At 29.9% G+C, this 14,085-nt stretch overlaps 1 protein-coding gene across 1 annotated transcript; it reads right to left on the bottom strand.

The window, feature by feature from the left end:
- Window positions 1-328: 328 nt before the first annotated feature.
- On the bottom strand, window positions 329-2,018 carry LOC104733531 (protein neprosin-like). Its single transcript, XM_010453103.1, has 7 exons — window positions 1,950-2,018; window positions 1,783-1,863; window positions 1,484-1,663; window positions 1,195-1,365; window positions 1,056-1,109; window positions 805-951; window positions 329-703 (listed from the first exon to the last, which is right to left on the bottom strand). The coding sequence occupies exons 1-7, from the start codon at window positions 2,016-2,018 to the stop codon at window positions 329-331; spliced, it is 1,077 nt and encodes a 358-aa protein (XP_010451405.1).
- Between the last annotated feature and the right edge of the window lie 12,067 nt (window positions 2,019-14,085).

Raw genomic sequence — 14,085 nt, 5'->3', positions numbered from 1 at the left:
TTATGCACCTTAACTACAAAATTGTTATTTACTAAAAGTGAGGGTCTTTCGAGAATTGAAATCTAGATATCGGAATAATTACTTTAATCTTTGTTTCCCATCGTTGTTTATTAGTTGGATTTTGTTAAACTATACAATAAAAACTAGTTGGAATTTTAGAAGAAATGGATTAAATTTATATTTAGAGATTATTTTGCTCACATTTATAAAATTTCTCAAATATATAAGAATATAATTTTTTTTGCTATATCAAATTTATTTATTAGCATTAACTGTTATGAAAATAACAACAACAATAACAACAACGATGAAAGTTTGAAACCACTGATTAGATCATACCACACTCCCCACCAGGTCCACCGAATGTGAGCGTCTCTCCTCTGCCTAGTTCAAACTGACGATACCATACATCATAACACATTGGACTATTCACATATTCCTCATACTCATGGCAATTAATATCGCTCAGTCCGTCGTCTGCGAAAGTTTTAAGTTGTTTCATGAAACATGCTAGCTTGTTTTGAAATCGTACTTGTCTCGGAAAAGTCCCTGCCCCCATCTGAGGGCTGATAGCTCCAGTTGGCCCGCCTGCATACCCGCCGAAGTAAACTTGTGATGCTCCTTCCATCGAATAAATTTGAGAGGGCCAGTAGCCTATCAAGGTCTTCCTGGTCATCAATAACCAGCTCTTTGTTCTGGAATCCTGTATATGATTGATACATCATTTTTATATGAAACTTACTAAAATTATATATAACTTGCTAAATATTTAAATTTAGTTCAATTACTTCATTTTTGTTTTACCTGACCGACGAGAAGATGCGCGTCGTATTGTTTTTTGCCTAAAACACTAACTTTATCGTAAACCATACCGGGGTAGATTGATTTATGGACTTGGACATATCCTCCTCGACATAACGTGTTGTAGCATCCGTTTTGGTGTCTATCTGACTGTTAAATGTGTATTTAGTTGATTAAGAACACAACAAAACCAAAGATATTTGAAGTGATTAAGCTTGAGGATTGGATTGAAATATAAAGTAAATATTACTTACTACCCAGAATGTTGTTAGCCTTGGATGATCATCGGGGTACAATCCTGTATGCACCTAAAAGAAAGATAAATTGTGCCATAAGTTCATAACTCGACATTTAATGATTTTTATGGACAGCTAGATTTTGTAGTATACTTACAGCCCAACCGAATTGAATGCTGCTTATCATATCTTTTTCTCTGTGATTTAACCAAATCCAAGCCTTGCTAAACTGATTTTCCAATACCTTTGGTTTGTAGAGATTGAAAAGCGCTTGTGCTCCACCGTATCTCTTCTTTGTGGAATTGTCAAATGTTTTGATAATTGCATACTAATCAAAAATAAATTTATCATGTCATTAAATTATTAATAAAAATTGCAAAAATATATCTTTTTAAACCATTGTTAAGATAATATTGTAGTTTAATGTCGTGGTTAAAAATACTTACATGAAGATTAGCTGCTGTAATTGTTTTCTCCGGATGGATTAAGGTATTAGTGTAGTTACTTTGAGGTATGTGAATTGGTACTTGTCCTTTAGGACAACGTTCTTCAGATTTACCATTGACCATCTCTGATGTTTCTGATTCCATCGATAGCGTAGCTTGAAACTCGGCGCTTGGTCTCATCTAGGATAGAGACAAACAAGCAATTGAGAAATAAATCTATACGAAATATTTTTGATGGTTGAACAAAACATAAATTGTTGTATAGATAAATTCAAATTATGATCATAAACCCCACATACTTGGATTTGGTGATCCTTCATCGATGGATGTTGAAATGCAGGTTGCTTGTAGATATCAACACATTCATATTCAATTTGTTCCTGCCATAAAACATTAGATACATGAGTCAACAATATAAAAAAAAAAGAACGTATAAAATGAAGTATAAACTTTTTTTTTTGGCTACCTGAACTGTTAGAGAAATATGATAAGAAAATAAATAAATGAAAGAACATAATAACAAATAAAAAGCCATGGATTATTGTTTTGATCCTGAAAGCAATAACAACGTAATATATATATATATAACCTTAACAAAGTTCTAAAATATATTCAAACTCGTAAGAGTCTTCTGGTCTTGAGTCAGCGTCATTGACTCAATTTAAAGCAATACTAACATAGACATGATTGCTAACAGAAAGTCAAATCCCGTTGATATAGCTCACGGTTAGCTTATGTTATGCAAATGATATAGCTCATGGTTGGTTAGCTTATATAGCCTCAAGCCTTTACGCACCTTAGATATCACCATCGCATTGGTCCTTATTTTTCTATTTTTTTCAGTTACAAAATAAATCTTTAACTAAAAGTTAATAGGAGTTATTAGATTAAATTATTATTAATTAATAGTTGAGACACCCATTAAGAAATGACCAATGTGGATGGTTTAATAATTTGCAAAAAAAAAACGTAAATTTCATAATCTTTGTGGTTAGTCTCCAGTGTTACGTTATTGTAAAGGTAACACGAACACTCTTTATTGTTAATCCAAATGGCAATTTGATACATACATATTGATATGTATATAGTAAATAAGATTTACCTCTTTACTTTTAAACAGAAAATTAACACACAGTTATTTTAAACACACAATCATTGTTCTATATTAAAACTAGTGAATTACAACTAAACATAACGTTTTTTCTAACTATTTATAGTAATACACATTTTTATATATAGATGGAACCTGTCCAAGACAAAAAAACCTTAAATATATACTCTTTAATATAAAATAATAAATTTCTAAATAAACATTTAAAAATGAATTTTACGATTTTACAGACGTAGTTTCATTGGTCCTTATCTTTCAAAGTTCGGTGCTATATCATCATAACTACTGTAGAATTTATTTTCCTTATCAATAGTATATTGTAAGAATATATCTAAAGATTTGGAAATACATTTTATAATAAAGAAAAAACTATAATTATAAAAAATAAGAAAAAACTTGCAAATGAAATTAGGATAACTAAGAGAGAGAAAGGATGAACAAATTAAAGAATCACTTAACCATATAGTGTAGTGTCATAATGTTCATAAAAAAATTAAGAATAATTTTTGAAAATTTAATTAAGTTCTACGGTTTTCTGACATAAATCTCTATATATATGTATATATCTTTTAAAAATTTTTGTCACATCACCATCAAACTTTAATTTTATTTTTAATATGTAGTTTTTATGATCAGTCAGAATAATATATCTAGTTACCATTGACTTACTAGTTGCTTTAGCATTAGCAATTTTATTTTGTTTTAACATCATTCACTATATTTCAAACATTCATTTATTTTACAAAATAAAAATCTCCTTTATTATAATTTGGGAAAGGAAATTCATGGGCAAACTGTAACACCCCAATTTTTATAATTGGGCCAGTTTTGTTGTAATTAAGTCGCAGCCCATTAGGCCCAACAACTTGCAAAACGACAAGGGTTTACGTTTGGTATGTGTGCTTGCGTATAATGTATGTACGCATACATACCGCCGTCTTTGTTAACAAGACTACAAGCGAGGAGAGTTTGTGAAGCCTAAGAGAAGTCGACCATGTATATACTTGAGTCTCTTGTTGTTGATCCCATTCGTTCGTAAAAGTAGCAAAAGAGGTCGTGACGTTGTTGTGGTGGTGATGAGTCGTGGAGGAGAAGCGTACCGTACGGACCCGTGGTTCTCGCTGGTCACCGTCGATCACGGCCATTGGTCAATCAGCCACCGTGTGTCACCGGAGATGTCACCCGCTGACACCGGAGCAGCCGTAGCCCATCATTGAGGCCATTATAGGTAAGGAAACCTAGATTTGTTTTATAACTTGGGCTGGAAGTCATCGACTGTTGTAGACCTAATCCTTGATCTGTTGCGTGCTTGTGATGTATGTTGCTGAGCCATGGGGAAGTATCCACCGTGTGGCTAAACCGCCATGTTGAGCCGCCGAGAAAAGTTGCAGAGAAAGGTAAACGGCGAAGCCTACTTTCTTGTTTGTTGCGGATGTTTTATGTTGTGTTATTAAACCGAATATTAGCCATAGTAAACCAAGAATTCTAAGTTGCATAATTGATGTCTTGAACTGAAGTTGGAATCGTGAGTTGGTCTGTGACGTTGAGTGGGCAAGGTTCTCATTATTATATATGGTTGGTTTAATATCTTAACCGGAAGGATTTAATCAGCCATAATTAATGGTGCATGTGACCGAGAGTTGAGATTGTTCATTAAACCAAATGTTGTGAGCGTGAGGATTAAATTGTGGTGTATTAAACTATTAGATTTTGGTCTAATTAATTTAATTAAAGGAAACACCATAACTATAAGTTATGAGACTTTGGTTTGGATTGTTATATTGGATTAATATCATGGATATGGTCTTTGATCGGCTATTTTAAATCATTGTAGACTGAGATTGTTGTTGAAGTGAGTCTTCTGTTGATGCTAGTTCTAAGGATTCAATCCAATGGCTAAGGTGAGGGTAGTATTTGCGGATAACAGTAACCTCTTTCCTTATGTACTCTTCGATTGTTGCTGAGTATAGACTCAAGAATTGTTTGTTAATTGAATGTGTTTGCATGGATTTGTGTGCAAGGTAAAGTAGGTTGTTAGTAACATGATATATGTGAAGCATATTAGCTACATGATATGATGTTATGAATTAACTTATATATTATATTATTAATATAATTATGATCATAAATGAGAATGAGAATGAGAATGAGAATGAGAAAAGAAAAGATACTTGAGGATGTTGGACTGTAATGGACCGACGGGTTCATTGCAGGTCATAAACCGCTGACGAGCAGTACGGGAAGAATCGAGCTATGGGCCGTGGTCTTCCAGGAATGGGGTTTGTGAGTCAGAAAAAGTGATAATGGCCAAACCTATAAAGAAAGTAAAACTTATTAAATAATGTAAAGAAACATAAATGTTTGGATGTGGTAGTTGCCACAGAAGTGCATAAATTAATATGAAAGTTGTTAAGGAGAAACAAGATGTTTGCTTGTTGGTTTGACTGATAGACATTCTGAATCTATGCTAAGTAATAGTTGTTGATTATATTTGGAACGTGATTACTGTATGTCCAGTGGGCAGAGTTTGATCTCCTCACTGAGTAAACTTGTTTACTCACCCCCTATTTTTTTTCCTTCTTTCCCAGGTTAGTAAGTCTCAAGAGTTGCATCTTGAAGTTTGTTCGTTGGTGAATTTTAAAGAAAGAAACGTTTTTGGCCAGACCGGATGGATTACATGTTGTTCTGTCTTTTGCGACGGTACGGGTGTTACACAAACATCAACATGAACTGTTAATATGTATCATTATTATTGTACATAATAAGATATAATTTTTGATTAATATAATAATTAATTAAAGAGTTTCTATATAGCATTACATACTTGACTGGCTTTATATAGATAGTTAGTTACTAGTAAGGCCCGCTTATATGTGCAGGGTTCAAAAAAAAAAGATAAATAATATTTGAAATTTAAGTGGTTTAAAATTAACAAAACAGCTTTAGCAAATAATTGTATAAGAGTTGTTTATGTATTTTGTAATCTCATAAATAATAATTTTATCTCTTGTCAAACTAAGGCAGTGAATGGTGACTTTTTAATAAGCGTATTTCAAAGATTTTTTTCAAAAAGTGGTTCAGATTACCAATCACACAATATCAAGTTATTTGCGTTTTTCAGGAAAGGAAAAAAAAACACTGTATGCGGTTTTTCAGACTGACTATTTTTCAAAGGACCGCAGTTGGCTTTTCAAACTAGGTATTATCCAGCGGTTTTATCAATTACGCACTGAACAAAATAAATTCTGATTTATGTTTTATTATTTTTTACAGTAAAAAATAATAATTAACATAGATGTTAACAAACGACTTTATGCTAAATGGGTTCTTTAATTTAAATTGTTAAAGATTCTCACAAATAATTAAATATTTAAATCTATTTTTTAGGAAAATAAGAATATACTTCATTATATCTTTACAAATTATAAAATAATCTTTTTTTAATATGAAAAACAGATTTATTAAAAATATATATATATAGTCAACTTTTTAATCAAATTTTAAGATTAAACTATATGATATATACTAACAAAAAATTAACAATTTAAAAAGGAAATTATAGGTTCCATATAAAGTAAATATGAAATAATATTATTTTAAATGCTACTTTAGTGTACGGGTCTCCATGTATTAATTTTGAAAAAAAATTTATTCAATTTACTTTATTTTTAAAAAATTATAAATACACCAATTGTATCTTTATCATTTAAAATATATATATATATATATAAACATATATATATATATATGTGTATAACTGAATATATTGTTTTAAAAGTAAAACAACATGTTTAAAATTTTTCTTATTAACAACCAAAATATTTTCTTATTAAAAATACCGCTAATAGTTTTTTCACCAATCATTGTATCCTTTATTTTTTACAATCCGCACTTGTCCCGCAAATATTTTTCTCCTGCACGAACCGCAGTTGAACCGTACCGCACATTAAAACTGCTTTACCCACACAACCAAATACGTTGTTACCATTCAGACCCTAATTGTAAATTAGTTAAATTTTACAACATAAAACAGAAAGTAAAGATATACAAAAAGTTCTCATCAAGTAGTCAAAGATTTTTTCCTATAAACCCAAAAAAACTAAAATTAACTCTTAATACAACTATACGAATATTTTCATCGACTAATAAAAAATTCATTCATATAAATTCATATTTATAAAAGAATATTTTTACTTATGAATAAATTATATAAACCAATATTTATATAATAAGATATGTGTGCGCGCTATGACAGAAAAAAATATTAAATGCGTCAAAATAAAGATGTTACAAAAGGAAAAAAAGAATTTAATTTACAGTAAAAGAGCACAAATTAGAGATCACACTATCCACCAAGTCCTCCAAAGGTGAGGATCTCTCCATTATCAGTTTCATACTTACGAAACCATACATCATAACATTTATGACCAACCACATCTTCATCAAGCTCGTTCGAGTTAATTAATGTCAGCAAAATTATTACTCCATTTTCTAAAAAATAGAAAGTTTAACTAAAACCACGCAGATTAAAAAGTTTTTACTTTTAAAAATTCAACCAATCAGAAACAATATTGCATGATATAAAATATTAAAGTAATCTAAAAGTTGCATAGAATTTCAAAACATCTTATATCATGAAACAAACAATCTCCTCTAAAACATTCTATATTATAAAACGGATAGAGTATATTTGTAATACAGTAATACTTCGTTTATTTTATGTAAACTTGCTTTTTCTAGTTTGTCTTGATAACGTATCAAACAAGCTCGGCTCTAGGGCTGTGCCACCGGTGCACCATCACAGAGTCCTGATTTTTTTTTCTTAATTTTTCGTGTTTTAGTTTGCGGATTTGTTTTTTTTTATAGAAAAGCTAAGGAAATGACCCCCAAATAATATGTTTAAAATATGACTACAGCAAACATGTGTCACATAAAGTAATTGTTTTTGGATTTAAGAGTTTAGAGAGAATCTTTTCAATTGAGAAAACTATGAAATGTGCCATGAACAGTAGAAAATTATTCCAAATGTGTCATAATCGCTTCATCCCTGCCAAATGTGTCATATCAATGGCATGAGCGCAGATGAGAAAGACGGAATTAGCCATGGTGGGTAGCATTTTTGGCATTCGGTAGACAACCAAAATCTTCGTGGACAATTTTAACACCTTCGGTGGACAACTTTAACTTTTGTTGACAATTTTAACTCCTAGTAGATAATTTTGGTTTGTTTTTTTTTAATTTTGGTGACAACCATCTATACCATAAATGCCAAATATGACATTTTTGAAAAACAGAAAAAAAATATGGCACATTTGAAAACTTTGTCTAGAAATATAGCGTATTTGAAAACTTTTTCTAGAAATATGGCACATTTGGTTATATTCCTTTTTAGTTTGTAGCCAGTGGCAGAGCCAGAGTCAAAGTTTAGAGGGGTCAGGAGAATTTGTTTTTTAAAATAGGGTAAAAAATGTAAAATTTAAGGGGTTAAAAATGGAAAAAAAAAACTTCCTATGGATTAAAAATGCTAATCTTTGGAGGATCAAAATGCAAATTTTATTCTAATATGGTCAAAATGCAAAATTTGTAAGGGTCAAGATTAAAGTTTTAAATTTAAAGGGGTCAAAATACAAAATTAAGAGGAGTCATTTTGTTTTTTATACCTAAAAACATACCAAAATTTTTTTTAATGGGGTCAAAATACAACTTATACCGGCGGAAAACAGAGATGTCCCCGGAGTCTATAGCCCAAAAGAGGGAAACTAAGCCGGCGAACAAAAAGAAGTTCCATGAAACTAAGCCAACGGAAAAAGAAATTCCCCGGAAACTAAGCCTTATCGAAAGGAGACAAAGAAAACCTAAAAGTAAAATTCTATATCTTATATTTTTAAAATATCCCTATTATTAATTAAGACGATAATTTAAAACTATTGTTGAAAATTACAGGACATTTCTATTATTTTAAACAATCTTAACATTTCTTAATTGGTAAAAACGTCATTCTAAAAAAATTTTGACCAAATTTTTTTGTTATTTTAATATTATTAATTTAGAACTAAAACAACATTTTATCTTATTTTTTATATTGTCGTAAATATCATTGTTTACATAAATAGAAATAGTTAATTAGTTAATCCTGTTATGACAATTATGTATAAATTATTACTATTAAATTTAACAAACATTTTTTCCCACTTTATACCGCGGATATTTATCTAATACTTTTAATAAATGCAACTCCTTTGTCACTGACATTTATTTTGTTTTAATTATATAAATATATATAAATATATATATATATATATATATATTTGTTATAAATTGTACCTTTGGATAAAAATTCATTGATTTTGTCACTAATTACAACTAGGGAGGTACCCACGCTTTAAGCGCGGTAATCAGATTTTAACAACAACAGTTTTGTTACTTCATAATATGTTACTTTTCTGATTTAACATGTAATAATTGACATATTTAAACATAGTATTTTATCTTTTGAAAAAGTTTAAAATGTTTTATTGGATTGTTAAGTACCTGTTGTGATTGCATATATACAGAAAGGTTTATCTTACTAAAGATAAATAATACTCTCAATGTGAAATATTAATTGAGTCTTTTAAATAAACAACTAAACTGTAGTAAACATATATTGAAATTCAATAAGTAAATTCAAAATCTTTAAAAGCGTAAGCAATTTCCAATAGTTCAATATTATAATGTACTATCTCAATTACAAAATAAAGATGAGAGTAATGCAAAGTTGGATTTCAAGTAGCGGTTAATACAAACATACTAAATTTTATAGACATTCAAAATGAGAAAAAAATAAACGGCCAACACCCCATTCTTTACATTTGAGTGTCTGAGCTTTCACCTTGTTGCTTCATCACATGGTTTATGTAATAACGTCCAGCAAATTCAGACCTGTAAATATATAAAGTGTTTTAAGAAATTTTACTTTAACATCATACAAAACTTGTTTTAATATACATAATTACATCTTACATAGCCTGGTGATGCTCCAGTCCTTCAAACTCTGGTTTTATGAAGATCTTCGAAGAGGCCAAGGTGTTTTCAAGACACGGTGCACCTACAGATATTTATAATTTTAAGTGAATATATTGGTTACCTTATGATGATTATATCAGAACTAATTTATGTTACATACCTTCATATTCTCCCACCCTCATAAACCTCATTACACATAACACATGTTCGGATTTGTATTTGAGATGGCACCCGCTTGATTGCCATATGGTCATTAATTGAGAAGCGTAGTTGTCTTTGAGACGACACTTCATAGTCTCACACCTACATGTTTATCAAATAAATAAAAATCTTAACAGAGACAACGCTAAAACGTAACTGTCTTAAAGGTAGAGTAAATATTTTTTTACTTGCCATTCAACAACATGAGAATAACTTTTTATAGACATTCAAAATGAGAAAAAATAAACGGCCAACACCCCCATTCTTTACATTTGAGTGTCTGAGCTTTCACCTTGTTGCTTCATCACATGGTTTATGTAATAACATCCAGCAAATTCAGACATGTAAATATATAAAGTGTTTTAAGAAATTTTACTTTAACATCATACAAAACTTGTTTTAATATACATAATTACATCTTACATAGCCTGGTGATGCTCCAGTCCTTCAAACTATGGTTTTATGAAGATCTTCGAAGAGGCCAAGGTGTTTTCAAGACACGGTGCACCTACAAACATTTATAATTTTAAGTGAATATATTGGTTACCTTATGATGATTATATCAGAACTAATTTATGTTACATACCTTCATATTCTCCCACCCTCATAAACCTCATTACACATAACACATGTTCGGATTTGTATATGAGATGGCACCCGCTTGATTGCCATATGGTCATCAATTGAGAAGCGTAGTTTGTCTTTGAGACGACACTTCACAGTCTCACACCTACATGTTTATCAAATAAATAAAAATCTTAACAGAGACAACTCTAAAACGTAACTGTCTTAAAGGTAGAGTAAATATCTTCTTACTTGCCATTCAACAACATGAGAACAACTTTATTAATATCAATGACACTCGGAGGCTTTCTTCTATCTTCCACATCCATTATACATGCACAAACATCTAATTTGGGAAAAAGATAGAATTTAGGTTTCCAAAATGTTGCTAATCTATTTTTGGTAAAGTTTAAGTCGTACTTTTCTATGAGAAGGACCAATACACAAAGTTTCATAAATCCTAAAAAGAATCTAGTTTTTCGAATACAAAGATACCAATTAACTATATTGACGGATTGTACCAAAATAATATAAAATCAGTTAAAGAAATACTTACCGAAAGAGATGGGATGATCTATTCTTCCATGATATATGTCATCCAAATCCTCGAACCGAAAGTAATTCTTAGGACTCAATGACTCGAGCAGCATCATATTGGTATCCTCCGTAAATTTAATCTGATAAGGATGATGAGTATTCCTCTTCTCCATGGTTGGATTGATCACTTTGAAATTTCTAATACTGTACCACTCACCATTGTTGATATATTTTGGGAGTTTAGCGAGTGTATCGGTAAATAAGGAGCTTCAATTGTGTCACCTTCACAGTTTAACAACAATTGTGTAAGTAAGAAGTCTTATATACAATAACTGTTAGAACTTGAAATTTAAGTAAAAATCATTCAACCAACAACCCTAACCTTTACATCCACAAGAAGCAGAACTCGTTTGGTAAAGAACTCTCTGACTCTCCAAGAATGTAAGACCTTGGCGTTAATACACCAATTAGTTCTTCCGGGTAGCAGATTAGCAATATAATCGAACCTCATCATTTTCTCAAATTAGGTTTTTACTTGAATCTTCTCTTTTATCGAAAACAAAAAGGGGATTTTTGATTTGTAAGAATACAAAGAGTCACGACTAAACGTTGCGTCTTAATCTTTTTAGTTTCTCACCTTTAGTTTGATTATTAAAAATTCTAATATTATATAAATAAATACAGTTTTAATATAAGGTTTGTCACACTTGCATGTACAAAATACAATTTATGTTAACATATTGAAGATGTTTTCACGTTTTCATTTTTAAAAACTTAACACTTAGATATTGATAAACTGAAAATCTGATGACAATTGTATGAGCTTTGCAAACTCGATCACACTTCATAATATCTCGCAAACTCCTATCCAACGTGTCAAAACAAAATATGTTCATCATTGGAGACTCATCCCATATAATGAGCTTTGCTTCTCTAATCAACTCGGCAATATAGGATTGACCATCTATCGAACACGTTGTATATTCGTCCACATTGATGGGTATACCAAATCTAGAATGAGCTGTCCTACCACCTTTCATAAGTAAAGCAGGTATACCACTTGATGCAACATTAAGAATAATATCATCCCTATATCGTATATCAGCGCCAAGAATACTTCACATCATCAATAATTTCTAGGAAGACACTTTTTTGCTCATCGGTTGACATACGTAACAACCTGTCGTAATCCTCTCTTTGGTCAGCACGTTTATAGTTCCTCTCATCTTTGAGAAGCCTATTCTCATTATTATCCATCATAGATTGGTCTGGTTTAGAATTCACAATAGTTGACAGAGAGCTTCTATTAGTCCGCATAATCATTTCAATCTCAGCTAAACATAGGTTTGTTATCTGATCCTGACTTAACATTAGACCTGGATTATAAAGTATTTTGATTTTAGTTGACATATTTATGATCAGAATAATAATCGTAAACGTCTGTGTACACCAATATATCTTAAAATTTTCTTATATATATTTATAAAAATAACTATATATGTACTTTGGTTGTTCGTACGGTTCCTTTGCAAATACAAAATATCTTTGCACAATATATCTTTTGTAGCGACCCAGAGATCGAGAGGCACTGAAATACCTTTCGAAAGCAATAGTATGACAAACAACTTCCTTAAAAACGGCCCAAAATACCATGTACTTTCCTCCTTTATAGCTAAAATATATTCTTTGTCGTTATCCAATAATCCCAATGCAAAGCAGGCATCTTTAAATTCCTTGTACACATCTTTACCAACTGACGAATATGATCAGTTTGTGATCTAAGCTCATAATTATTTTGTTATTTGGAACCATGGAGTCTTTTATATGATCCCAAGTATTAAATTACCCAACATTGGTTACTTTTCCAATGACATCTTAAAATTTAAGACGTAAACTCATATCAAAATAGTACATAGTACATTAGAAGTTAATTACGGGAGATTTTAAATTATGGAGCAAAGGTAACTTACCGACCAAGTAATCATCACAATAAGATTTTTCCATTCGTATTTTGAAGGATTCAAATGTGAAACACGATCAGTCAGAGAATACATGACCATAATATAACCTGCACTAAACGAAACCAGTAATTATAATCAAATTTAGATTTTCAAACGCATTGAATGAATAATTTTTTTTAAGAACCTTGGAAAATATTCGAGATTTGATATCAATCATAAGCTCTGACCGACGTCTATATATATAACCTAAGAGATTGCTATATATTCCTAAATATATAAAATTATTTAATAATATAAAATTTGTGTATTTATAATAATAGATATGTGTAAATATATAACATATATATCTCTTCTATATGTTAATTTACTAATTTAAACAATACTTACTTACATCCTAATCTATCGATTATATAAAATCTAAATAAAAAACTAACCAAAATATATTTATTTCCATCTTTATCACTTTAAGTTTATAATAAATACAAATAATCATCCATTTAAAGTAATTATATATAACATATTTATATATATATATTTTCTGAGATATGTTAATTTTCTTTTTCAACAATAGTTATTTCCATCTTTATCATTTCAAATTTGTAAATTTTATTTGAATCGTAAATTTTATCCTTTGCTAGTATGATTTTTACAAATAAAGGTATATAAAAGTAATTTGAGTTGTCTAATATGTATATTTTCTATTAAATATGTGTAACTGACCAAAATATATTAATTATGATCTTAGATTTAATTGGACGTCTGGTGCTTGTTGAAAGCTCCGGATACCTTTCGGCTAACAACATGCACACTGAACTTTTTTCGAAATAATAAAACGAAGAGTAAGTTTTCCTATTATAAAACTTTCTTACATATTTATCGTCTTAAATTTACCAAATTTCAAAAATTTGAAGATATACACAATTATTTCGTCATTCATTTATGTATAATTTATTAATCTATTATAGAATAAATTAGAACTTTTTCAGAAACCTTTATAAATAAATATTTTCAAAAATCCAAGCTTTATTAAAAATTTAAGATTCTATTATACAAAAGTCATAAAATAAATAATTCTATTGTTAATAAATTAAATAAACTTTAATGTTACAATTAAAAAAATTAGATTAAATTAAAGAAACAAATATTATAGGAATATTATAGGGTGAAAAAATTGTCTTCTCTTTGATCTTGGCTTCCACATCATGTCTTTATGATACCAAACA

The sequence above is a fragment of the Camelina sativa genome, chromosome 12 (genome assembly GCF_030686135.1).
Source record: "Camelina sativa cultivar CO46 ecotype springtype chromosome 12, ASM3068613v1".
Taxonomy (NCBI): domain Eukaryota; kingdom Viridiplantae; phylum Streptophyta; class Magnoliopsida; order Brassicales; family Brassicaceae; genus Camelina; species Camelina sativa.
Note: the sequence above shows the minus strand (reverse complement) of the source record. Positions and strands in the feature narration are given on the sequence as shown.

What these genes read in the sequence shown, in the direction of transcription:
- LOC104733531 (XM_010453103.1), bottom strand. Translation starts at nt 2,018, where the DNA reads ATGGCTTTTTATTTGTTATTATGTTCTTTCATTTATTTATTTTCTTAT. An exon ending in TTACAGCAGCTAATCTTCAT is followed by an intron (nt 1,366 to 1,483) that starts GTAAGTATTTTT and finishes ATTTTTGATTAG; the next exon opens with TATGCAATTATCAAAACATT. An exon ending in GGCTAACAACATTCTGGGTA is followed by an intron (nt 952 to 1,055) that starts GTAAGTAATATT and finishes CACATTTAACAG; the next exon opens with TCAGATAGACACCAAAACGG.